Source organism: Squalius cephalus, assembly GCF_949319135.1.
Source record: "Squalius cephalus genome assembly, chromosome: 8".
Taxonomy (NCBI): domain Eukaryota; kingdom Metazoa; phylum Chordata; class Actinopteri; order Cypriniformes; family Leuciscidae; genus Squalius; species Squalius cephalus.
In genome coordinates, this window is record NC_137129.1 from 9847169 (window position 1) to 9874622 (window position 27454).

The 27454-nt window shown below is 37.2% G+C and overlaps 1 protein-coding gene across 1 annotated transcript; it reads right to left on the reverse strand.

Annotated features, from left to right (window-relative positions):
• Positions 1 to 420: 420 nt before the first annotated feature.
• On the reverse strand, positions 421 to 23512 carry triqk (triple QxxK/R motif containing). The gene is made up of 4 exons (XM_079878061.1): positions 23420 to 23512; positions 19866 to 19937; positions 11919 to 12004; positions 421 to 3010 (listed from the first exon to the last, which is right to left on the reverse strand). Exons 2-4 carry the CDS (start codon positions 19924 to 19926, stop codon positions 2903 to 2905), a joined length of 255 nt encoding a protein of 84 aa, XP_079734187.1. The 5' UTR covers positions 19927 to 19937; positions 23420 to 23512; the 3' UTR covers positions 421 to 2902.
• Between the last annotated feature and the right edge of the window lie 3942 nt (positions 23513 to 27454).

Consider the following 27454-nt stretch of genomic DNA (forward strand, 5'->3'; position numbering starts at 1 on the left):
GTGTAAACACGTTCACACGGATCTGCGAAAATGACTAAAAACGCTGTATTCTGCTGCCAGGCCATTAGATGGAGATGCAACACTAAAGATTGAACACGTAATATGCACGACGTCATCGTTTTCGCAGATTCGCGTTTTTGTTGTTTACACGGAAACCGTTCAAAAACATGCACTTTGAAATCTGTTTTCAAAAGTTTGCGTTTTCAGGCACCTAAAACGCCGTTGTCGTGTAAACGAACGGCCAAAACGCTTAAAAAGTTTTCCGTTTTTAGTTAAAAACGTTGTCGTGTAAACAGCCCCTTAGTGTGTGTTTGTTTGGCATTAACAAGTCGAACGCCACAAGGCACTGAAACAGATACTATTTATAAGCTCAACGTTGTTATACGATTACAAAAAAAAACACACTAAGCTTTTATCAGTATCAATGTGGTTTGACAAATGTTTATTATTTTATCTCAAGTATGATAGAAACAAGAGAAGAAAAACAAGCAAAACAGTCAACAAGGAACATGAGACTCTGTTTTGGTTTAGTTCAATCTCACTATGAAAGAATTTGGAAAGCTCTCGAGTCTAAATCAAAGACAGACTACAAAAATGTTTTGTTCAATAGGGTATCAATCCTTGAATTAATGATAACAGTCAGACATCCCAGGAAAATAAGGGTTGAGCAGAAAAGCAGTTGTCCTGAGTTAGAGACATACACCTCATGCAGGGAAAGATAAAACAACTCTCTTGGCCTGGAACGAAATAAGTCGTAGCTGTGCGTTTGTACGAGATCCAATGCGCTATACAAAGAGAATGTAAATGAACTTTGAATGTCATCAGCTTCAGCCTTTCATTTTCCACACTACGACTCTCTCTTTTCTCCCACGAACGCACACACACACACACAGGCCCAGCAGTGTGTAAAGGAAGCACTGGATGTCAGAGACCAAGGCAGGGCCACGCGTTTCATCTTCTGAGATACATCAAAAGACGCATATAGCTAAAAGTAACAGCACCTCGCTGATTGATAATGCTTCAAGTTCTGTACTATACGTGTCTCTAGAGGTCACACACACACGCATACAAAAGCAGAGAGCACATCAAGGTCTACATGGTAATGTTTGGCATCTTCACTGATGCTCTTTCGGCTTTCAATAACCAAAGTTTGTGATGTTTGATATGCTAACGAGCTGTGCGATGAGACAGAGAATGCAAGCATTACACACAAACAAGATCACAGATTGTCTCTGATCTCCAGCATTGAGATGTCTAGATTTGTAAGAGGGTGTTTGTGGTATGGAATGTAACATCTCTTTTCGTCTACCTGGTTTTGGGGGGGGGGGGGGAACCCTAAAATATTAAACAAATTCTCCACAGGATAGGAGAAGAGTAAGACATTATGCAATTAATTTGCACGAGCAGGTAAATCCAACCAATATAATAAAAAAAAATTACATCTGTGCTATTAAACAATTGTGTGATAAACGTTTAACCCTCTGGTGCTCTTCGTTTATTTTTGAACGGAAAAAAAAAAGATTAACAGTTTGGATTTTTGGAGTTTTTTTACTTCTTTGGAATGGTACAAAACTCGGTAACGGTTTTGACACTTGCTTTGTGAAAATAAATCAATAAATCATGGACATGATTCGAAAAGGTTAAATGGTCCTGACCCCAGTCACACTTGCACTCCTCGTGATGCTCCTCATGACAGCATTGGAAATTAATAGGAAATTACTTTCATCTAGTGGAAACGTTTGGTACTGCACCCAAACAAAATTTTACTGAAAGCTAATTTTTTGAGATATCATCCTCAGATTTGGAATACAACTAGTTTAGATTTATGGCTTTGATTTTCTCGCAGTTAGAAAAAAACTTGTTTTGAAAACTATACATTTCATATAAAATATGAAAAAAGCATTTTTGTGCATTTTTCATAACAAGAACATTTAAACTTTTATGACTTAGCAATAATCTGCCTAGTGTCTTCTTTAAAAAGAGACCAAACTTAAGTCTGTGCTCCAAAGCATTTAATTTTAGGTCTATGCTCAAAAAGTGAATAAACGGATAACTACTATGCAAAATTAATTTAGTACCATAAAATCCCCTAAAAATACACAACGTTAAATAAAACATTATCAAACTAAAAAAAATTCATTTCATTGGGAATTCATTTTTTGTCTTGTCATTTTTGACTGCCACACGAAGAACACCAGAGGTTTAAAGGGATAGTTCACCCAAAAATGAAGATTCTGTCATCATTTACTCACCCTCATGTCATTCCCAACCTGGATGACTTTCTTTTGTGGAACACAAAAGAAGAAGTTTAGAATTTATACAATCATAGAGCCAGAAGCTGTTAAACTCCACAAAGCACCATGCATAAGAATCATAAAAGTATATTCCAAGTCTTCTGAAGCCATAACTTTGTGTAAAACTCACTGAAATTTAAGTTGTTATTCAGTGAAAATCTTGCCTTTGATTGTATAAAAAAACAACAGCCTGGAAATTCTGCCATAAATAACTCCTTCTGTGTTTCATGCAGAAAGCCGAATGCATTTTTAAAAGACATGAGAGGAGTTAAAGATTACAGAAATTTGATATATAGATGAACTATTCCTTTACAACTAAAAGATCCAAAGAGAAAACAAGTTGGTTCTTCTAATCTCAAAGCTGTGGGGCATGTGGAGCTTTATTAATAATCGAAAAAATTATCAAGGATAAACACTGGGGGAAAAAAATCTGTGATGCTTCTGCACACTTTAAGACTCATCTTCGTTCCTTTCACGCAGTTTATGCTGGTTTAAAAGGCATAGAAGAGGACGCTGAAAGGAAATGTGTAATACTATGGCACTTCATGAATGGCTCATGTATCCAGCCACCCAGAATCCTCTGAGATGGCATATCTGAGAAAAGTCCTTCAGTCCATGTCCACATCCAGATCCAGCTCAGTGCTCAGGTTGAGATAGAAGAATGCATAGATGCCTAGCAGGAAGACCAGAACAGCCACAATGACCAATATGACGTCCTGCAATCAGAAAAAATGAAAAACGGTTTACTCTTTCGGATTCAGACTTTGCTAAATAAGAGTAAATAATAAGAATTACTCGCACTAGCATCAAATTAATACATAAAAAGGGGTTTTCGCACTGGATAGTTATAGGAACACAGTTACAGGAACTAGCCACCAGGGCGGTCCCCTGAGAACTAAATGTTCCCCTCTGGCCATTTTCCTGGTTGCATTTGCACCGCCAGTAGGAACTCTGAAGTGATGTAAGCCAGTTGACAATGACAACATTTAAGCGCCAATTAGTTCCAATTGTGCTGGGTTTGACTACTCTGACGTAGGAGCTAATTTAGTCCCCTAAAAAGATGTGAACAAGCCAAAAAGAGAGTACATTTGCCAATAGTTATTGAAACTATGAAAACGTTCCACCGGTGCGAAAGCCCCTAAATGTTAAACACTGTGATTGTTTTAAACCATGACTTAAGTGTGGAGACATTAAAATGACTTCAATGTGTTCTGAAATGTGTTTCAAGTCAGATCTAAAACAAAAAGAGGTTTTACAGTCTGATGCCATAGAAGAACACTTTAAAGTTCAACTAAGAACCTTTTATTCGCATAAAATCAATGCTTTATAAAACCCAGAAACCAACTGTTATGAAGAACCTGCATGAATATATAATCTTGCATTAACCTGAATCTACTCATTAGGAAGCCTACATAGAAAAAAAGAATGTTCTTGGAATGTTCATGCTGCATTATTAAAATACATATTTAGTTAATTCTGCTTTAAAATACCTATTAATTGCAATGCCATTCCCTAGAAGTTTAAGAAATAATGAAACACTATCCTTTTCATAGCATGATCAGACATAGCATAACAAAACACAGATATGTAATTCACACCACAAATGTTCAGCATTAGTATCAGTATATTTGGAGCTCTTTATCTTTACTCTCGCTGTGACACAAATAGGGTTTGGCAGACCCAGCAGGCTCAGAGAAAGTTAATCTCCCAGAAATGTCTTTGTTCTAATTAAGAGTTGTTGGGAGCTTAATGCCCGAGCTAAATTGATGATGGCTGAAGGAGTGGTATTCAAGCATGAATTAGATTTAAATAAGTCATTTATTACCTTTTGTGTTAAATTACAATCCTCATCAACCTGTTTCATTAGGAGCACTCAAGTATTTAACTAAGCAATTGTTCTTTATCTTGATAACTCGTTATCAAACTTTCTAATCAAAACTTGTGCACTTGTGAGACTTACTTTTGGCTCAGTGTACTAGAAGTTGATGTTTTTATAGACATGAATTGTAATTAGAGAAAATTTCAAGGATATATTAAAAGCTGTGAGAACTTTATGGCAAAGGTCTGCTCATAAGTTTATACACCCCCTGTAGAATCTGCAAGAAGGTTATTTTTAAGTATTCATTACTTCAATGAGCTCATTGTTTCTGCCTTAAACTATCACAGTGTTTAAATAAATGCATTTTTAGCTAACTGTGATTGTATATGTACATTTCTGAAATACATAACTAAGACAGTTACCTCAGATAACAGATCACTCTAAATTGAGAAATGAGGTGATGTGCAGTGTAAATTATGATAACTTTAAAGTGTTTTATGTAAATTTATTGTAGGAGACCTCTAAAAAACATTAGGAACTTTTATAATAGCATAATAGGGGCACTTTACACACACACATATGTATCTATACAACAGATATAAAATGCTCAAGGAGGCAACACATGATATTATGATCAAAGGGGATGTAAACTTTTCAATGGGACCATGTGTGTAATTTCATTTATTTTGCTTTGTGTGATAAGCTTAAATATCAGTTATGCAGATTTTCCAAGGAATATTTTTTTAAAGATGCTGAAGGTCTAACAAATTCTGAAAAGAGGGTATGGAAACAGCAACACAACATGATAAAACGGGAGTGATAGGATGCACAATCTGTTATTTTAAACAAGACCTTAATGCATTAATAAGCTAAAGGAATGTGATGAATGCAAATAATTTTGCCTATGGCCTGCTATTGTTGTTTGATCAGTAATCCATGGCATCATGTATCCTCTTGTAGTCATCTCAAAGTATGTTCTTCAAAGACAGCAGCACAGAGGAAAAGAAAGAAAGCAGTACAGAAAGAGAGAGAAAGTGAAATAATATCACACACATCCATCTATTCCCCCTCCTGTGTTCATTCACACATAAACACATGCACGCACAAACTCACACACACATCAAACACGGAGCAGCAAGCAAATCCACCCCGAGCAGGACGAGATAAGCCACCCAGCAAACAGGAGGCTAATAATAATTGTAGCAGATAAATTGTAAGGGGCTATTAAAAGCCTCCACGACAGCCATGACTATCTGTGTACAAGCTGCGGCAGCAGTCATCAGTGTGTATGTCCTCATTAGCACTCGCTGCCCGCTGCATTTATCTTGTTCCAGCCAGACTCCAAACAGCTTAAGCCTCTCTTAATTGGAAAACTTTTAAATTTCATGCACTTCAGTTTCATACATTACCAGAGGCCTATGCTGATTCACGTTCTTTATTTAACCGCTTTGTGTCGGAGCCTAAGTGTCATCGCATCCAAAGGGAATTGTTTTGCGTTTGTCTCTTGTGTGGCAAATGTTTTCCAATTTTTAAATACAGGCTTAAGTAACAAAAAAAAGGACAGAGTAGTTAAATGTGTCCTGTTTACAAGAAGGTCAATGACTAATAAGACAGTCCAAGATGATGAAAATGAGAAATTGAACATTTTCTAAAAATACAAAATACAACTACATTGAAACATTTTTATTTACATATTTTCCATACATGTTAAGTGTACAAACTTTATCCATCACACATTTTTGAAATATGAAGATCATAAAGTTTTCTTAGTTACTCCATGAGACTAATCTTGCCTTTATTTATTCATATTTTGCATCAGCTTTTCTATTTTCTTTTCAATTTCAACTTATTTTATTTCAGTTAGTTGCCAAGACAACATTTGTAATCTTCGCTTAAGTTTTTTTTTTACAATTATTACGATTTTATTACTATTACTAAAAAGATTTTTCATAGTTTTAGTTTAGTTAAACAACTACGGAAGAGGATTAGGGCCAAGCAATAATAAAAAAATAAAACCATCTCGAGATTAAAGTCGTTATAATGCGAAATTAAACTAGTTAAATTTCGAGAAAAAAAAGTCGAAATACAATCTCTCGAAATTTAACGAGTTTTTTTCTCGAAATTTAATGAGTTTATTCTCAAGATTGTATTTCGACTTTTTTCTCGAAATTTAACTAGTTTAATTTCGCATTATAACGACTTTAATCTCGAGATGGTTTTATTTTTTTTATTATTGCTTGGCCCTAATCCTCTTCCGTAAACAACCCTGTTGCAATTTTACTTTATTTTTAATGTGTAAGACATGATAAAAAAGGAGAATCATATCATTGCCCCAAAAATCCTTTCTTGAAAAGGCAAGTAAAAAGCCATGAATACAGATGTGGTCTCATACTCTTTTATGAGGAAAAAGACAGTCATACAGTAAGTCCAGAGGAGGCTGTGTGAAAATGAAATTGTCAGATGAGCGTATGTGAGTGAAGAGAGGAGACCTTGTTGTCTTGAAGAAGCTAATAATTCAGCGGCCTACGCTTCAGTCTCCCACATTCTGATGGAAAACGCTGGAATATTCCCAACAGCATCATGTGGCTCTCAACAGCAGCTGTGGCATGCCGGGAGTGAGTTCCCATTCATCTGGCGACAGGCCACTGTATTTTACACACACACACACACTCACATTTCCTCATGTGTCCTTGTATGAATTCTCACAGTCTTCTAGTTTCAAAGAATTTTGTGGTATTATCTCATATAGCCCTGTGTTCATAACATTGGCCCTTACGGCCAGGAGCGTTACGGCACACCAGCATCCGCGTCCAACAGAAACAGCTGAAGTGGGATTTACTCCCCCATTTTAAGTGGTTGTGTAGTTATCTCAGCCCGACCCAGGTGTGCTGTAATACCTCACCCACTTCCGACCGCTGGCTGGTGTGCTGCGCGGTGTTTGTGAGAGAGGAAGAGTGTGTGCGAGGCATAAAAATGAGAGTTTCACTCATACGAGTGTTGACAGACCGGATGAAATACGGAGGTGTGAATGGGACTCATAAACACAGTTTGCAAACAGATCTGTGGCCACATACTTGGAAACGTCCCTGTGCTGTTTTACAAAAGAGTGTTTTATATTAAAGGTATGTACTGTATGTCCTTGCAGTACACAAAGAAATGTCGACAAGTTAAATTTAGTTTAGGGATGCACAATATTATTAGTGCCATTTCAAATATTGGCTGATAATAGAGCTTTTTTATTAAAAGTTGATATTGCATATTAAATTGCGCATTCTCATTTCCTCTATTATTACTTTTAGATTACCTTTGCCATTTAACACTCACTGAAAGTTATCTTTAAAAACAAAAAATGTAATAACACTGTTAAATGTTATTTTAACACATTTTTTATTAAGTATTTATTATTTAGTGTTATTTTTTTTTTATTCTAAAAAAATTAATAATTTAACATTTTTAGTGTTACAGTTTTTATTAATTTACGGTTTTATTTGTTATTTTATTTGGACAAAATAGTATAGAATTTCAGTATTTGCAATTTATTGCTTATCAGTTAAAACACAAAAATAAATAACGGCTTAACAGTATTGACCAGAATTGTAATATCCATGTACCCCTAATTTAAATTAGAATTTAGATTCTAAGAATGGTTCCATTATACCTAATTTAGGAGGCTGGTGTTTGTCTCTTGTGCCAGAAAGTATCACCTTAACAAAATAGTATATCGGAATCTAGTCGCTTATCAGCCATGACACAATCTGTGCATCCCAAATTTAGATTGACTTGATTCCAGTTCACAAGGACATTTGATTGACTTGGAATAATCTAGAATTCAAATTCACTTCAATGTCAAATTCAAAGTATTGTTACACTAAAATTATACTTAATTCATAGGCCTGGTGTTGGTTATCACCAACATGCCTAAAAAGCATGGTACTACTTACTATGGCACTTTTGGATATTTCAGAATCTTAGCTAAAAATCACTGACTTATTTATGCATGCAATGGAATGTAGTGAAGAGTGAAACAGTTAAAGTTGGCCAGCGGGCTCACGATATTCAGCTCCAGGGCTAGTGAGCTGGCACTGATTATTTCAGGCCAGACGCCCCACACAGCTGAGGCCGCCAGCACCTCTACTCTGTGCCAGGTGATGCCATCCGCTCAGCCAGGCACCAGGGAGCCAAGCAGTGCCCACAGCAGGTGGTCGAGCGCCCGCTGCCTCCCCAAGCTGGCAGGCAACATCCCAGCAAACCAAATGGCCACCGCGTGGAGAACAGCAGATTGAGCGTGCTGCCAACATGGACCCCAAGACAGCCCAAACCTCAGCCTCAACCTGCTCTCCAGAGCCTCATACAGCACTCACAAACGGGACCAACGCTAAAGAACGATGGAAGATGAAAAAGAAGAACGTGTGCGCGTTTCGGCGGGTCGAGTGAGGGATGGTCATATATGGAAAGCCACCTGCCAAGCATGCACAGCCAGAGAAAATGGCCTGTGGAAAAACAAGTGGTAAAAGTATGAGTCAACTCCATAGAAAAAAACAAAGCCAAGGAGGCATTCCACAGAGCCAGAACAAAACTCAAGTGTGGAGCTCAGGGGTCCATTAGTCACATTTCGAACCAGAACAAACAAATCAGCGTCCACGTTCCTCAGAAACGTGCCAAGCCAATGACCAAATCTGTATGCAATAAACTACATTTCTGGCAGAAGGAAGGGATGTTGCTTTCAGCAGTAAACAAATGTTTTAACCACTGAGCTCATAGGCTTCACACATACCTGTGGAAAGACATTTAGTAGGTCCCAAATAAAGATTTAGAGTCATTATGGACAAGATGTTTTTGTTTTAAAACATGCACATGGAATTCATCATTTCCTCAGATTTAGGCTGTCTACATTAATATGGATACATTTGAAAATGGAGTGACTCCCCCATCCACACTAGCATTTTCAAGCATTTTCCAAAAGTTGAAAATGTCAGAAAATGCTTAAAATCCCCTTACTGCACATCCGTAAAACATAACAAAAGTTCACGAGATGATACAGAGAGAGCAGACATAATAAAGTTATCGCGCTATTCTTCTGGCATGATTGTTTTATGAGCAAAATATCCCACCACTCACTGTTGCATCCTAGCCTGGGTTTCCCCATGCTGCCTTGTGCGCAGCGTGATTTTATTCACGCTGCTAGGCAGCCTGGACACCATGGACCAGATTTTCCCCTCAAAAAGGGAACCAATCACAGAACGGGGAGGGAGCAGCAAGACGATGACGACGTCTATGCAACACACCAAAGCAGTTTGTTTATATCTATGGATCCAACATGGCATCAGAGGCAAAGTTACCTTTCGATGCAGCCTTAGATAGTGTTCTAAGTAGTTTAGAACGCAAATTTATTTAGTCTTCTTCCTCGTCGAATTTCTGTCGCTCTACATAAGTCATCTGGTATAATTGAAACGATTGGCTTTGAGCTACGTACAGGCGCATTTGATAGACATTCGTAGCGCCCAATAAACGGCTCTAGGCATTCGTAAACCACGCCTCAAATACGAGAAAATGAACATGTGGTTCCCAGACCACGTCTCAATGAGAAAGAGGTCTGACGTTAGCCAGGGTAGTTGCATCCAGGTTGGACTCAAAATTGTATGGTCTAAAACGTAATTGTCAGCATATTTTTCTGTCATCTATGCAGGAATGCAATATGAAGGTTCTACAAAGGAACATTTCTCTTTAGCAACGCTATGAAAGTAAATAGCAGACACAACAATACCGGTATAACTATGCGTCACAACTATGACAAAACATAATTTTCAAATACCTTCACAGTCCACACTACAATGCGAAAACGCTGTTTTCAAATTCATCCACTTAGGAGAGCGTTTTCAAAAAGCTGTCTTCGTTGACAAAAACAGTGTGGACGGAAGGTCAGAACGGAGAGGAAAATATGCGTTTTCAAATGAAAACGTATTAGTGTGGACAAGGCCTTAAGCCTCAGTAATTGGATGAAAGACTAATGAGACTTAGAAGAATTGTAATGAGGGCTTGGCTTTTTTACAATAACAATTGAGTTGCTAAGACCAGTTAATCTTCAGCCTTCACATTTGATTTCTTCATACCAAACTAAACCCAATGCAAGCAAATGCTACGTTTTAAGTTGTATTCAGCTATGTGCAGACGTGCCCCAGTGTTTCTACAATGCTTAGTCCACTGTGAAAATATTGCAGCTTATGAATTATGAATTAGTTTCAGATCATTGTTGTCAGTGAGCGGTCTTAGTAACTAGCTGTTTTGGCTGCAATGCCCAATATGGAGCTCTGGATTCTGAGAGAACTGATAAAACATATTGCACCACAAATTCTCATGCCAAAAACCAAACAAAAATAAGCACCCTGCCAAACTTAACAGGGATGAAGAGAGAATATGTACAGACAATTCTAAAGCAGTAGTTTTAATTAATTCTGTTAACAATAAAATCTACATAAAAAATAAGGCATTAATCAATTTAAAATACATTTTTGCGCAAAATGAAAAAGAAAAAAGAAATCTAAAAATGATATATATATATATATTTTTTTACATGTACTCATGAGTGGCCTTTGTTCATGCAAAACTCAGTCTCACTATATGGTTGCTAAGATGTTCTGAAACCGATAGTTCAGCCAAAAATTTTCTGACTCATGTCGTTACAAACCTGGATGAATTAATTTTATTCTGTGAAACTCAGGAGAAGATATTTTGAAGAATGTTGGTAACCAGTCTTGGTGACTATTGAAAAAAAAAAAACACTTCTCATTTTTCAAAATATCTTTTATGTTCCAAAAAAAAAAAAAAATTCAGGTTTCATGAATACAGGTTTGGAACGACATAAGGGTGAGTAAGTGATAACAGAATTTTAGTTTTTGGGTGTAATGGCCTATAAATATAGATTGTTTGCGCACGTGATATCAGGAAGCAACACACATGACAACACGACAGGAGGGTGACAATGCGCAAATCGAGTTACCCCTCCCACTTCTGCTAGTTTTACTGAGATATCTTATCCTGTGCGGGCCATTAATATTACAGACGTCCTGTGGTAAAATTACATTACTCCATCAACCCTTGTAAAGTTAACCCCGTCTGAATAGGGCTCTTGGCTACATTCGGACTGTCAGTCCAAATACGATTTTTGTGCAGATCCAATTGAAATCCAATCAGATTTAGCAAGTGTGAATGGCAAAAAAAACATCACGTCAAGTCAATCATTTTAGATCAGATTCCAATCGGATTCACAAATAATCAAATTTGGACTGACAGTGAACATAGCCTTTGAGGTTCTGGTCTTTAGACAAGTTTCACCTTCAAGGCTAGTTTGAACCTTTTTTAACCTTTTTTATGAAATCGCAAATAACAGTCAGGTAGTATTTTAGGTATCATGTCCATATCGCAAACATCCAGGAGGAGCAGTATGAGCAACCGTAACAGTTACGTATGCTTGACCAAACCAGTGCCACTAATAAATGGAAATCACTCAAAGATGGTGAATAAAAAGGCTTTTTCCTCAAACTCTGGATTATTATTCTGGAGTGACAGCTGAGGGAAAAAGAAAAACAGAGAGAAAGCAATGGAGATGGAAAGGGAGAAAGAGAGCAAGTCCTCTGAGAGTCAAACGACTCTTCTCTGCCTCATCAATATGGAGACTGCTTGAGTTGCTCTCAGGTTGGAGAGGTGTGATGAATAATGCTTGTGTGTGTGTGGTTTGGCAGATGGGGGAGAGAGGGATCAGTTGGGATACAGGGGGAGGTAATGAGAATGAAAGACAGCCATCTCACCCTGATTCCCGGAGCACTCCTCTTCGCCTCTGCCTTCAGTTGAGTGGCTCGCAGCGCCGGCTTGTTTTTCTTGTAATCCTGTTTTCCTGAGAGAGAAAATGAGGCGCACGGGTCATTTCTACCATGTGACAATTGGAGTTACATTTGCATTTTGAGTTAGGCTGAAAGCTTTTTTCATTTAACAGCTAAACAAAGTTTTAATAAAACAAATATAATGCATTTGCAATCGTCTTCATCAATGTTCTATTATGAATCATTAAACTAATGGATTTTGCTGAAACATTCTTAGTTGGCCTTAATGTATTTGCCTGTTTTACCCCTGATTAACATGCCTTAATATGAGGCTGTTAACCTTCTGTACCACCTTATATAAGACAAATTAGCATTTAATTTATGCAGGGCTGCTTTAGACTTGATTTATCTTAAAATACAAAGACGGACTATCGTAAACTTTTTTTATTCCACAGTATTACTGGATCAGACATGGCAAGAGTTAAGACATTTAAAAAAAAAAAAAAAAAAAAAATTTTGGATTAAAAATGGCCCAAAATTTTATTTTTTCCCCTGATGGTAACCGTTTCTTCATTACATGCAATATAAAGAGGTAATGTGACAAGAATGTTGTGTTTACTGTGGTATAAGGGTCAATGACGTGACACTATATATATATATATTTTTTTTTTTTTTTTTTTTGTCCTATCAATTATTCATTTCTTCCAAAATACAATAAAAATGCCTTTCACACATACAATGACTTGAATACAGCTCTTATATTACGAGCATTATATTATGGGCATGTTTTTAATTTCAGAAATAATAAGTAAAAACAAGTCTGCTATTGTAATGGAGAAATAATTCATTAAAAGGATTAAATGAAAACCTGAAATTCAAAAGAAAACCTAGTTTGGCATAATTTCTAAGAATGATTAATTCATAAAAAAAATAATAATAATTGTAACAAATCTGCTTCATTGCTTAATTAATATTTAATATTTGAACATTAATATTTGAACAAAAGGCTGCCAAATCAAGGTCACACGGTGTAACCAAAATGCAGAAACTATTTATAATATTGATATTAAAAACATAATAATAATTAATTAATTAATTAATAATTTATGTTTGTAAAAAAAAAGAACACTAGAATACACTTAAATATAAAGATTAAGATGTATTTGTTTTAATATGTAAACTTTTTATTACTTATTTTTACATAAGTTTAAATGTAATTTAACAAAAATGTCATGTAACCAGTTATGGAACCAACATGAACATTTTTAAGAACTTGTGTGCTTTAAAAGATGATTCCTTTTCTTTATCATGAACACTCTTATTTGTCATTTACCTGTAAATAAATACTGTTTCCCACCCTATTTTTAAAAAAGTAGTATGCCGTATACAGAGCATAGTATGCAGTAAACAGTGGTCGTACTCCATTGTGTTAACACCGTGGCACACTCAGTGGCAGTTATTATCAGGCAATCTCACTGCAACGAACCCGCCAGGCAAAGCGGCCACCTGGAGCGTATGTGTGCAAGGTGTGCGAGGAGCGTCGTGTCTCTAATTAGAAACAAACAGACGAAGGAAAAGAAGCAAAAAATGGGAAGGCAACAGCTTGGTGGGAAAAGGAGGGGGCCGTCCTGCGGGCTGCGGCAGACCCGGGTCAGACTCAAGGTCTCCGTGAGAGCTGTTGACACACAGGGGCCGTTTCAAGTGCAACTCCTGCCTCATTAAGACTTATTTACATGGAGAGGGGGAAAGAGAGAGTGTCCTTATCCATCTTCAGACTGCAGATTGCAGGGCTGGACACTCTCAGATGCCGAAGCTAGACACTGACCCCTCCCCAGGGACATTCGCAGGTCTCTCCTGCCTTATGGTGCACCTTCTGTGTGCGACGCGGGCCTGCAAGAGGCCATTATCAGAGGTAAACATCCTGCTATTTTGTTCCAGAGCTGAATGATGGGATATGAAGCTTGGTTCACACACTGAGCTGTTAAATAATGAACACTGTTTTTGTTTGCAGAGACTTCTGGAATAGTTCTCAGTTTGGTCTCCATGGGACGGGACTGCAGGGCATGAATGCCAATCATCCGTGCAAAAGTCCAGCATTAAAAAAACTTTACTGACCAATCCTTTAGCAACTGTTGTTGTTTGTCAAATTATCAGCCAAGCTTTCTTTTGTAATATACGTCTATGGAAGATCTTATGTTTGGATCATTTCTAATGAAATTTAACAGGTGTTATCAAAAATGTCAAAAGAAACTCCAAAGTAAATTAATAATAATAAAAGAGATCCACCAATATTGGCTTTAAATTATCAATATGATTTTTTTTTATGCAGAATTTTGTTTTATTCCTTTATTTCTGCTTTATGACAAATACATATTCATCAATCTACAATCTTTGTTTTCAATAATGTCTAATTGTTAAGATGCACATTTCTCACTGAAAATAAATTTGTTTGAGAATAGTAAGTTTAGCACATATAAAAGTATATTAAAGAGGTTACTTTACTTGTGAATACGGTTGTTGGGTATTTTTACTTTTGAGATCCACTAAATGGTGCCATTTAATGGTAGACCCAATATTTAAAAAAAGTATAACCAATTAACAAAATAAAAATAAATGTTCATATAAATATTCATTCCTATGGGGTATTCTGTAGCAATAGTTGCCAGGGGGCGGAGCTTAGAGAAGTGTGAATCCAAGCTTATGGGTTTAAAAAAAAAAAAGCCTTTTCAATTTCAACCTGCCTCAGCATGTACAGCAAAAAAGGAATTATGTCAGCTTCAAAACACTCCTACAACATATGACTGTCTTTCTCAACCTCTCTCTGAGTCTACAGTATTTTACGCTTGCACCTGAGGAGATTTTACACGGCGTGGAAAGCAAAACTCGTTTTGTTCCAAGCCAACTGGGACAGATTAGGTGTGTGTCTTATTTTTCTTGAAACTTCCTGTTGTGGTGTAAATACCCACAACAAACAGCCTCAGACATCTGTTCCAAATGAATAGTTAATTGTAATCATATCAGAGTTTGAAATAAATTGTTTATATAGCGAGACTTTGTGGTCCTGCCAGTACGCTGAATCACACGCCATCGAGTTCAATGAGGCGTTTCTCTCTGCGTGAGGACTCGATGATTATGACGACTCGCTGGCCTCCTTGGCTCTGCCGTCTCACCGCTGTTGAGCTCAAATTGGCCCGCGATACAAAGGCGGGCTTTGAACGCACCTTCACTCATTAATCACCATTCAATTGCATCGCTGCAGAGCGAAACCTCCCCCTGCTTGTTTTCCAAAAGCGGAGTGGAGGCTCTCTAATATAATGTGCCACTGTTTCCTGTGGACTTGAGCGGTATGACCCCTCCGTACACACTGTGCTGTCAGATGTTGACAAGGACGTGACAAGAATCAACCCACGGGGCCAAGGGTGCCTTTCAAAACTGCTGCAGCCGATTTCATTTCAAAAGCCATGACTCCTCATCCACAAACAGATTCCCCTCCCATCAGCCTGGTGCTTTTCTAACGTGATATAGCGAATTCACAAATCGCATTTCATTATGGGAGAAAACAAGCTCTTTGGAGAGTGGAGAAAAGCATTCTGCAATTATTCCTGTTATAAGATTGCAAGAAAGCTCTGATAAACCCACTGCCCAATTTGGCCAACAAACAGATAAATAACTTGATGAAGAAATTGTAAGGGTCTGACCAAAAAAATCTGAATTTTTGGCATATTTTGTGTGCCAACAAAACTCTGCATCTCTATGAAATTCGACCTTCATATTACACATGAAGAATACACAGATGAGCCAAAACATTAGGACCACCTGCCTTACATGCTGTTGCTGCCAAAACTGCTCTGACCCACTGAGGCATGGACTCTACAAGAGCCCTGAAGGTGTCCTGTGGTATCTGGCACCAAGACATTAGCAGCAGATCCTTCAAGTCCTGTAGGTTGTGAGGTGGAGTCGCCGTGGATCGAACTTGTTGGTCTAGCACATCCCACAGATGCTCAATTGGATTGAGATCTGGGGAATTTGGAGCCCAGGGCAACACCTTGAACTCTTCATCATGTTCCCCATTCCTGAACAATGTGTGCCGTGTGGCAGGGTGCAATATCCTGCTGAAAGAGGCCACTTCCACCAGGGAACACCATTGTAATGAAGAGGTGTACCTGGTCTGCAACAATGTTTAGGTAGAAGGCATGTGTCAAAATTACGTCCACATGAATGGCCGGACCCAGGGTTTCCCAGCAGAACATTGCCCAGAGCATCACACTCCCTTCGCAGGCTTGTCATCGTCCCGCAGTGCATCCTGGTGCCATCACTTCCCTAGATAAACGGCGCACACATCCACATGATGTAAAAGAAAACGGGACTCATGGGACCAGGTGACCTTCTTCCACAGCTCCAAGGTCCAGAACTGATGCTCACGTGCTTTTCGTAGGTGCTTTCGCCAGTGGACATTCTGGACATTCATTGGCATTCTGATTGTCTGCGGCTAAGCAGCCCCGCACGGCAGAGTGTGTTGTGACACATTCCTACCATAACTATCATTAAAATTTTGTGTGACTTGTGCCACAGTAGACTTTCTTTTGGCTCGGACCAGATGGGATAGCCTTCGTTGCACTCGTGCATCGATGAGCCTTGGATGTCCAACAACCTGTCGTCGGTTTGTGGTTTGTCCCTCTTCGGGCCACTGTTGGTAAATTCTCACCACTGCTGACCAGGAGAAACCCACAAGCCTTGTCATTTCAGAGATACTCTGACCCAGTCGCCTTGCCATAACAATTTGGCCCTTGTCAAAGTCACTCAGATCTTTATTCCTGCCCATTTCTTCTGCATCCAACACATTGACTACGATAAATGATTGTTTGTTTACCATCTAATCTAACCAGACCTTAATATGTGGCCTTGTTAGGAGACAATCAACAATATTCACTTCACCTGTGACTAGTCATAAAGTTTTGGCTCTTTTGGCTGCATTTAATTAATGGGCACAAAATAGGAGTGAAATTATGAGCAGATTTATACTGAAATTTGTTGTGATCATGTTTCATGAAGGCTTATTATTTCACAAAATATCACACTGTCAAACTGTCACACTGTCAGATTTAACTAAATATTAAAATTTTACAGGCAACCACATGCAAAAGTTTAAGAATCTGTCATCGAAAACCCCATATTGAATAACTACTAATCCTGAACATTGGAGAGACATGTTTTGTAATTTTTTTTTACAAAAACAAAAGATAAATGCTGTATATTTTCATGCCAAACACTTTGGATTTTGTGTGAACAGGCCATCATGTGCCAAACTTGAATCCAGCACTGACAGATTGCACATGTACTGGGAGAACACAGAGCTCAAAAATAAAGAACTTTGTCTTTGAAAATAAAACAACTCATTCTATACAACACAGAGACGCAGTTTACCACAGTTTTCACACTGGGAGCGAGTGTATCCTTTGCGCACAGGATGTGGCAAGTGTTGAACAGCAGCTAAAAGCACAGTGACATGATCGTGATGGCCAGTGTCAGAACACACAGAAAACTGAGAAGATCTGTAACATGCAAGATCCATTCAGCCTTCACATCACATCAGAGATATCAAGACCATATACAGATCAGCTGAGTGCACATTCACACTAAAACGATCACAAACAGAGAGAGTTAATAGGCAGGGATGAGTCTGAGTGTTTGGTCATGCGAATAATTGTTGGACAAAGGCAGAGAGGACTGTGTGAATGATCTTGACTTGAAGAGGGGGATGACCACACAAACCTGAGGAACCCTTTTGGTGGTTGACAGCTCTCTGGAGTCCATTATGCAGCTTAATAACAGTATTTAAAGTCACTGTGTCTACAGCAGCCCTACGAGGTACTTGACATCACAAAAGATTTCTTACTTTAAAAAAAAAAAGAAGAAGAAAGAAAGCAAGACCTGTCAAGATAGAAATTACCTTCCCATTACAATCTCAAATTACGATGTGTATTCTCCCTTTGTGTTGCTTTGCGCTATTTTGGGCTTTTTTTTTTGTTAAACAGCGATTCTCTGAAATAGGCTGATATAGACTTCTTTTCAAAGCCAACTGATGGAAAAGGTGGGAGGAAGAGTGGGGGGGGGGGCTCAATTGTCCACAACCTGCTGTTATGACTTTGAATTGATGAGATGCAAAAGAAAGAAAACAAAATGGGATATGTCTGAGAATCGCAGGCTCCAGCAGGAGTTCAGCTTGTTATGTTGCCAGCACAGTCATGCAGCACAGGGACAATAAGGCTAGGTGACGGAGAAACGCAAGCTTAATAGTGCTACTAAAGGGTGCGATATGAACTCGCATAAAATCATGCGTATGAGACAGGTTCTTTCAGCGGGGAGATGATGTTGGCGTGCACTGGGTTGCAAATTACATCAGTGATGTGCCAATGAAAAAAATACATCTTTTCAGCGCTATTACAAAACTAAGTCTCCATATCTCAACCCTACAATGAAAATTAAGAACTTCCAGATGTACAATGGAGGATACAACTGGACTAAAAGCTACTCTGAGTAAAAGTCCAAAAGGTCAGGTCACATTCACGGTTGTCTGGCGAAATTTTAAGGGGTGAAATCATTTCAATAGGAATCCACACGATCTGTAATTTCACGTGAAGGCGAAAGATTTCCCCACACAGATTTCGCAATGGCTTCAAGTTGGCCGCATTGAAAATACAGTCAAAAATAAATATTTTAAAATGTAATTATTCCTGTGATGGCAAAGCTGAATTTTCAAAAGTATTCAGTGTCACATGATCCTTCAGAAATCATTCTAATATGCTGATTTGGTGCTAAAGAAACATTTCTTACTTATTATCAATGTTGAAAACAGTTGTGCTGCTTAATATTTTTGTAGAAACTATGATATATATTTTCTTAGGATTCTTTGATGAATAGAAAGTTCACAAGAACAGCATTTCATTGAAAAAGAAATATTTTGCAACATTAAAAAATGTCTACATTTTGATCAAGTTAATGCGTCCTTGCTAAGTAAAAGTATTAATTTATTTAAAAAACAATCTTACAGACCCCAAACTTTTGAATGGCAGTGTATTTTGATATATTACTCTATATATATATTTTTTAATATTGTTTAAACTGAAATAAAAAAATAAAATAAAAATCATCGTTTTTCAAAAACTAGGAAGATAGTATTTAGGGTAAAAGAGGCTAAACGTTCTCTGTGAAAAGACCAAATGTAGCGAAACGCAAAACAAAAACTCACTCAGTGTTTAATAGCGCATGATTTTTAATCAGAATAAACTACCATTTCATTTACCCAATGATGTTGCTCCATCAGTGAGTGTGTTTACATGCACAACCAATGTGTAAACTCACAGTGTCTTAAACTGTGTTATTTTAGCAGCTAAATTGGATTTGCTTTTGTGGAAATGACATTTATACAGTACAGCTTTGCTAAGTGTTTACAGCACTGTTTCACATCATACAGCCCCTAGCATCCATATACCGACCGTCTACGTTATTAAACAAACCCCATGTTCTTTCCACTATCACAACTGACATGCTAACTGGTACTACCATGATTGATAGGTCATATTGTTTCCTCCTAAAACTAATGCTAAATTAAGATTAAGCATAAGTCAGAGCAAAAGGAGGTTCAGAGACTTATACTTTAGTAGCTAAATATGAAGACTGTACAGTATAGCCTAGGCTATGAGGTTGTTTATTTTGGGGTTTTCTTAGTCAAACTGTCTTGTTCCCAGCTGAACATTCTGACCATCAAGTGTGTTCATGCGTAAAATTCATAAGCAATATAATCACAGTGGCTGAAATGAAGGAGAAAAAGCATTTCAGACTCTCTTTAATAAAACACTGGATGAATATTTGATGAAGGTTATACTAACATCCATATTAAAAAATAAAGACTATACAAAGAACAGAGGTTCTCACCGATCTGTTTACGGTACTGGTCGACCGGCTGCTTGACAGAACTTGCATCCTTTTTCCCCATCCTTCATTCACCTGAGAAACAGCATGAAAAATACACCAAGTATGAGGAAAGAGTAAGTAAAAGCAGTGAACAGTGAGAGCTGTCTGTTTGCTTTCAGAAATCAAATATAAAATGCTACTGCAGTCCTCAAGTAAAGATTTGCTATGGTTTACTTATGACTCAAAATTCCAAAGGACAGTACTTTTGCTTTACATGGATATGAATGAATGGATAAACATTGCTCAGCAATAAATCAGCAAGGACAGTTGTTCTAAAATGGTTTTGCTTCAAGAAAAAAAAAAAAAAAGTATCAATATAGAACACTAAGGTTCTTGACTCAAGAACCCTTAATGGCAAAAAGGTTCTATATAAGGAGAAATGTCTTAAATGATTGCATACATAGTACTTTTATGATTAACAAGTTACATTTTTTTACTTGTGTTTACAAGCTGTTTAACTGCTTAATCACAACTTAATTAAAACTGAATTCATAAAATGATCCCCTGATGGGAAGCCCTAAAAGGTTCTATATACGAAGCGTCTGACATAACCCTTTAACGTCCTATACAGAAAAAAAAAGGTTTTCGTTCAATGTAAAATTTCACTCTTATAGAAGAATAGGTCTTCAATAAGAGTGAAATTTTTCATTAAACGGCAATGCAACACTATAAAAATGTTTAATTGTACAGAAAGATAAGTCCTTGATAATTATTAATATTACCACGAACTGCATAATAAAATATTCACCATTTTTCTTAATGAAATTATGCTAAACTGACAATTTTGTAAATGATTTTGAAATATTTTTTTCTCACAGATTTGAGGATGAGAACATGCCAGTAAACCTTTGACATTCAGCAGATTTTCCCCCTGCTGTTCTCCTTTTTTTCAGGTTGTGACCCACCAGTTGTGAACCACAGCCTTGCACTTACACTTTCAGAGTTCAGAATCACATCCTAAATTGCTGCAAAAGTCATGGGTGATTGTGTAAGACGGAAAGCATCTTGAAGTTAGAAAGAGGAATTTGATGTGAGGCACATCCCCAGAGGTGGCAAGGGACTTCAAGGAATTCAATCATGCGAAGGTCGATCCGAGACATAGTCTATTTGAAAGTCTTTCCATGCCTGCAAGTCACCCTTACTAGAGTTGAATCGCTCTGAATTCCTCTGGTATGTTGCATTAATCAGTTGTGGGTAGAAAATGATTTGTGTTACATATAGATAATAAATCATAAAAACTTTGGGTCAATTAAATATTTTTAAAATCTAGTTTAAAGCATACCTATATATATGTATATATGTATGTAAAAAAATTCATAAATTGAAAGAGGTACACATAAATTACTGCCTGTATGAATTTAATTAATGTATTTTCAAATAAATGAAAAGATCTGGATAAAAAAAAATATTATGAGTGTCATGTCATTGGCTGATTTACCAAAATATTAAAATAAGACCAAAATCATTATGAATTCAGTATTTGAATGTGTCGGATAATTCAATGTAGTGTTAAAGTGAGTTTAACACTGTAAAGATTGTCCATTTATATTAAAGGAGCATACAATCCATCTCATTTTACACTACTCTGACTTTCCCGATAGAGATCTCAGATTGATTTCCATAGCAACTGAAGTGAAAAAAACCGGAGGAGAAAAAAAAGGCACCTTATCTTGTGATGCATCATGTTATAATTGTTAGTTCGGAAGGCAAGGAATTTTGAAATTGGTAATGGGTTAAGTGCATTAAAGCATTTGCCATACTTGCAGTCTCACAAGTTGTTTTTATTGTGAGGTGGTCAGGGAGCGCTTTATCAAAATTCTACGCCTCTCACAATACTATTTGCAATCAATACAGCTTCTTCTGTTAAAGACTGGGAAAAAAGGGTGCATGAGCCAAAGGGCAAGTCTTTGTTTCTGATGATGTTTAAACCTCCCTGACCTATCCTCTCCCAGAGAAATCGAGCCGTAGACCTTCGACCTGATCCATTTTGGCTCATAAGCCGGAGATCTCCTGAGGAAAGGTGTGCAGGCTCTGTGCTAAGAGCACAGACTGATTAGCATGGAAAACAGAGAAGAGCTGGAGGAAGTGCAGAGGTGCATGAAAGAAGAGAATTATGAGGCTGTTTTCATCCTCTCTTGAGGCATGACCGTGTGAGCTGAAACCTGTAAAATGAGTTCAAGGGTCGGCTCAGAATCCTACGTTTGATGTCTTTAATCTTTACTTTAAGTTGATGTAATTAAAATGGCTCCACATGCAACAACAAAGCGGGAGAAACAGGAATGGATTACTTTTCTAAAGATGCCAGAGGAAGAGGACCATTACTGTGTTTACACAACATGGTTTGAGTCAAGCCCAGGGGCATGACCTACAATCCTACAATGACCAAACACTTCCTTTGTAATGAATGTGACCACTAAAGGAAGTTGACATGGGCTGTTAAGTGGCAAACATACCAATCTTCTAGAAAATTCTTATTTCTGCCTATATAGCCGTAGGCTTTGTAAAACGGGGATGATTCAATGCAGCGACCAGGAAGTTGTAGGGTCACATAGTGTGCAATTTGAACAAGTCAGACTTCGATACAAAACTCACAAGACAGTCCAGCCAACAGAAACGCAACACTATTAATGACATGCTTACAGAATATTTAGAAAAATGTATGACATAAAGCTTGCAAATCCCCAAAGATAACTTTCTCCAAATTGCAGACAACATAGAAAGTTGGGTGAGCTGTGGTCGATCCACAAATAGAGGGATAGCCAAGGGCTACGTGTACAAGCACTTTGAAGACTCAAATTGAGACCAGTAGCCTATGCTTTTTCAGAAGCTAAACTACAAAGGTTTTGGTTTGAAAGAGATTTAAGATTAAAGTAAGCACCTAGGGCATTTCTTTTAAAAAATGAATTAAATAAAGACAGCATTAGCTACGCATTTTAGTAAATGCTCAATACAAAAGGTTACCGTGAGTGCAGCTAAGAGCTGAATCATAACCTGAACTGAATTCGTCTTATATACAATTTAAATATAACAGAATAGTATTATAGGGAATGTTAGTTAATTTCAGTGATGCAAATGTCAATGTGGCATACATAGGCATATTGGCACAAATGCAATGCAACCAATCAGTATTAGAACAAAACATTTATTTAAAGAGAGTCATGTAGTGGACTCAGGACTCATTTGAATGCCACGTAATGCAATTGCATCAGATCTACACTGTTTCCAGTTTTCATCCTGCGTATCATGTAGCTCCTGCACTTTGACCTGAAGCTACGACAGTCTGAGGAAATATCCAATCACAACACAGAAACAGAGAGGTTTGACCAATCACAAACTGTGAGGGGGCGGGCGCTAAAGCAAACACGAATGTTTGGATTCTTTAGGAAAATGTAAAGCGCGAAAGATCGCTAAAAATTATGCTTATTGGTTTCCCTGGTCTGTAACAGATATCTAACGCAAGGCAAATTTCTTAGCAGTGTAAAACGAGAGCATTATGTCTGAGGACACAGACTTACCACTTAAAAGACGGGAAGAATCCTCTCTGTAGTTCCTGGTTCAGCTTTGAGTATTTCAAATGGATGTGTGATTCAGCCAATCGTGAGGTAAACTCTTCAAATAAACGCCGATACGTCATTAGGTGGGCGGAGCCACAAACCAAATATTCAAACACAAGCAGTCAAATGCATTGAGCACACACACACACATAAAATAAAAACTTTATGCACAGAATGTATATGTACACATTTTTTAAATGTAGGCTTTATTTAAAGATGCTTTTCACTTATCTTATCACAGTAAGATAAAAATGCATGAACTGCAAACCCATTTGTGCCAAGGAACACCATATACTCTCCATCTTTTAAACTGTAAATTAGCCTTCAGTTTCAAAAATACTTTTGTGTTTTATGATGTACAAATAAAATTGAACAAATTACGTTTCTTTATTTTTCTTTAGCTAGCCTATACCTCAATGGGAAACATTTGCTTAAACACTGATTTTTAATCACTGAACAAATTTCTCTTTTTTATTTTTAGCAATAGAAGCCGAAAGCATTTATTATTATTACTACTACAAGTTATTTTTTGGGTGTATGGCTATCTTTTTGAATTGTGCCAAATTAGTCAGTTATAAAACATAATCAAAAGTGGGGTAATTTCATTTGATAGCCTTTATATTATCTGAACTAAAAAATTGGCTTGTGTGACCTCCTGTGTGATATCGGCATTTTTAATAGTATGCGTCAGACAAACATGAATACATAGAACAAATTTGCCATTTAGTCCCTCAAGCAGTACAAATTCATAAGTTGTATGCATAACAAAATGCAAACAATTAGCAAAATCTTAGCCAAATTAAAAAACTTCTTAATAATGTGACAACTTTTAAAGTTGATATATATATATATATATAATTCACATTTATGTTTTATGTTCACAATTTTTTTTAATAACTGACGTTTGTTGCTTGCATGCATCACATTAATAAACCACGTATAGCTTCTCAGCGAGAAGACTAATTTACCTTAACAATCCCACATGTTTGTGCCGCGAGATCTTTACACAATGCTTTGAAACGCACAATGTGAAATGTCAGAATGAAAGAAAAAGCGAAAGGGAGACAGCAAGAGACCAACTTGTTTTCTCTATAACTCCTCTCTCTCCTTTTTTGTTTTATTTAAGGCTAATTTCCATTTCTTTTGTTTGTGTTGAATTTTGTCTGCATAATTGTATCGAGTCTTATTGCTGCCTGGGGCAGTGTGGATTATGGAGAGGCTTGCCACTGCTTGTAACTTATTGAAGTTTAAAATGATTTTCTGCTCTCCTATGGGCAGCTGATTTGAGAGCGGCGCAGCGGTAACTAATAGATCTAATTTGCTTATAATGAGCCTGTATAACATATTATTTACTCAGCAGAGAACACAGATATACAGAGCAGTTTTGCACCATGCCCTTTGACAAAGCGACACAAGTGGATGTGGTTGAAACTGATGACCCGCTTTGTCCTTTGAACCATTATTGGCGCAAAGAGAATGGAACCATTTTGTAGCAACTGATTCAATAGCCAAAGGGGTTTTTAGAGAAATAAGTAAATGTTGTTTCTTCTACAACATATAACATGTAGCTTTTCTCATAGCACAAGGACTCTGGGCAAAAATCTTTTTTCAAATATTTAAATAAGCCCTGCCATCTTCGTTGAGGGAGAGACTTGCTTACCATGTGTTTTGCATAATTAATTTTCTCATTTGCATGCTGCTCCCAATCTTTTGTGATTAATTCAAAGAGGTTAGGCTTCACTACATTGAATATTTTGGACTGAAAGAAATTATGATTTGTTTGTATCTTTTTTTATTTTTGTGCATTTTTTTCTTCTCTCCAGCAGATTGATAGTATTTCAAAAGAGATATTTATGTCCCTTGAGACTATAATGGCGCCATGAGAAATAACACTTGTCAGAGAATCCATACTTTAACTGAATTGACAAATGAGAACTCATCAGCACACGATTCCACAACGAACCCCACCCTTGCTTGAGATGCGACAGACAGCTCCGGCCTCAGAAAATAACAAACAGCAGGTCCTTAGGAGTGATAAGAGATTCCTCAGCGAAGATTTAGTGAAATGGATTTTTTATACTTTTTTTTTTTTCCAACAGACAGGAAATGTCCAGCAAAATCGCAGCTGTAGGGACTGATCAGCTGTGTATCTGAGCTGCTTATGAGCAAAACAGGAGACAACTGGCCGAACAAGTGCAAGGAAAACATGCACATGTCATCTTCGCTGCGTGCAAAGCATTATTTGAATTTGCATGTAGGCCTATTACCAATCCTAATTTTAATTTAAAGTGATTTCTCCCCCCACCATCCATTAGTCATGGTAAATCGATAAAAACCCACTGGGAGAATGCTTTGCTAATGACTGGCACACAGTTTCGCTAGAGCACTCATCGGGACAATCTCTCCCTCTCTTACTTTCTCTTTCTCTCTCTGTCTTTCTCTAGGCAGTGGTCCTTAATTGCAGTATTTAAAAGAGTGCAAGCACAGGAGAAGTCCCTTGTGTGTTTGACTGTCTACTACATTACATTATAACTGTACATTTGCAAATAAAATGTCATGAAATGAAAATTCACCGCAAATGCATGTTATTGATCGTAATGTGAACAAATCATGCATGCATTTTTTGACCTCATAATTTTTAACCAAACTTTCACAACTGGACCTTCCCTTTCCGGACTTCTCCAGCCATTTATCTGCTTAAATTCCGGCTCTTCAAGCTATTGTTCATCTTCCTCCACTTTTGAGTGCAACGCCCAACAATCTAACATCCAATTTCCTTTTTTCGATAAACTGTTACACTTGGATGTGTCTAAAGAGATGTCACTATTTCCATTTTATCATGACGTTAAAAAGAAACACTGAAGCCTATAGTTTAGTGTATTTTTATGTTTTGGTTTCTTCATCCCAGTGGTCTTAGACTTTGTACTGACACCTACTGGCAAGGATGTATGAAGTTAATTGACTAAATGCTGCCAATTCACACCAAAACATATAAATCTTTTGCTTTGTTAATTCCTTAGATCTTTCAGAGTACACTGAAAACATAAAACATTATGTTTAAAATTCCAACTGAATAACACACAATCTCTCCATTCAAAGTAATCGCTGAAACAAAATAACAACCCTGAAAAAACATAAAGCTGACATGAAAAGAGTTACCATAAAATTCAGTTATTATAAAAATCAGTACAGTTCCAATCCTCAACCCTGCTCCCAAACACACACACACACGCTCATTCATATAATATTTTTATCTCTCTTCTTATTCCATGCCTGAAGTCTATGGTGGATTTCTTAGCTTTATCGCTGTTACACAGAAGCTCCTTTTTGGCAACAGTGTGCGAGCACTGATAGCCACTAAATGAATTTGGGCTCATGAGATGCACCAACTCATAAATGTCTCATGCACTGATAACTGCATATCTTACCTTGAAGTTTGTCCTGTTCTAGGCACTAGCCCTGCTATGGTAGCTTCCAGAACATCCCAAACATAAAGCAGCCTTGCCATATTGTCTTTAATCGCTTTGGAATAAAATCTCAGTAAAGCTCTCCATTAGCACTCCTCTTTCCTGGGCTCTCTCTATGTATATACACACATATTTCGTCAACAGCTGACCCATTAATACACTATTCTATTTCTATTTTAATTAGAACACATTCTTTAACACATTCTGTTGACTAAGTAATGTTGCACCTACATATCTACTAACTCTCATTAGAGTGTGAGTATTAGTAGACTAGTAAGGTTAGGGTTAGAATAAGTTGACTAATACTCTAATATAAAAAAAAATCCCATTATTTGAACGAATTGCTTGAGTGAAATATTCAGTATTCTCTCAGAAAGACTCTTGTTTCATTCTTGTTTCTTGTAAATACAGTAACACCCCAATAAAATAAATACAATAACAAAGATATTGACAAAAATATTAACAAAAACAAAAATATTGACAATAATATAATTTTCACATCATTTGAATGAATTATATGAGTTAATGA

Bases quoted from the DNA above. Each gene is read 5' to 3' on its own strand.
- triqk (XM_079878061.1), bottom strand. From the start codon at position 19,926: ATGGGGAAAAAGGATGCAAGTTCTGTCAAGCAGCCGGTCGACCAGTAC. The intron at 12,005-19,865 runs GTGAGAACCTCT...TTTCTCTCTCAG, and splicing joins CCAGTACCGTAAACAGATCG to GAAAACAGGATTACAAGAAA. The intron at 3,011-11,918 runs GTGAGATGGCTG...TTCTGATTGCAG, and splicing joins GGAGTGCTCCGGGAATCAGG to GACGTCATATTGGTCATTGT.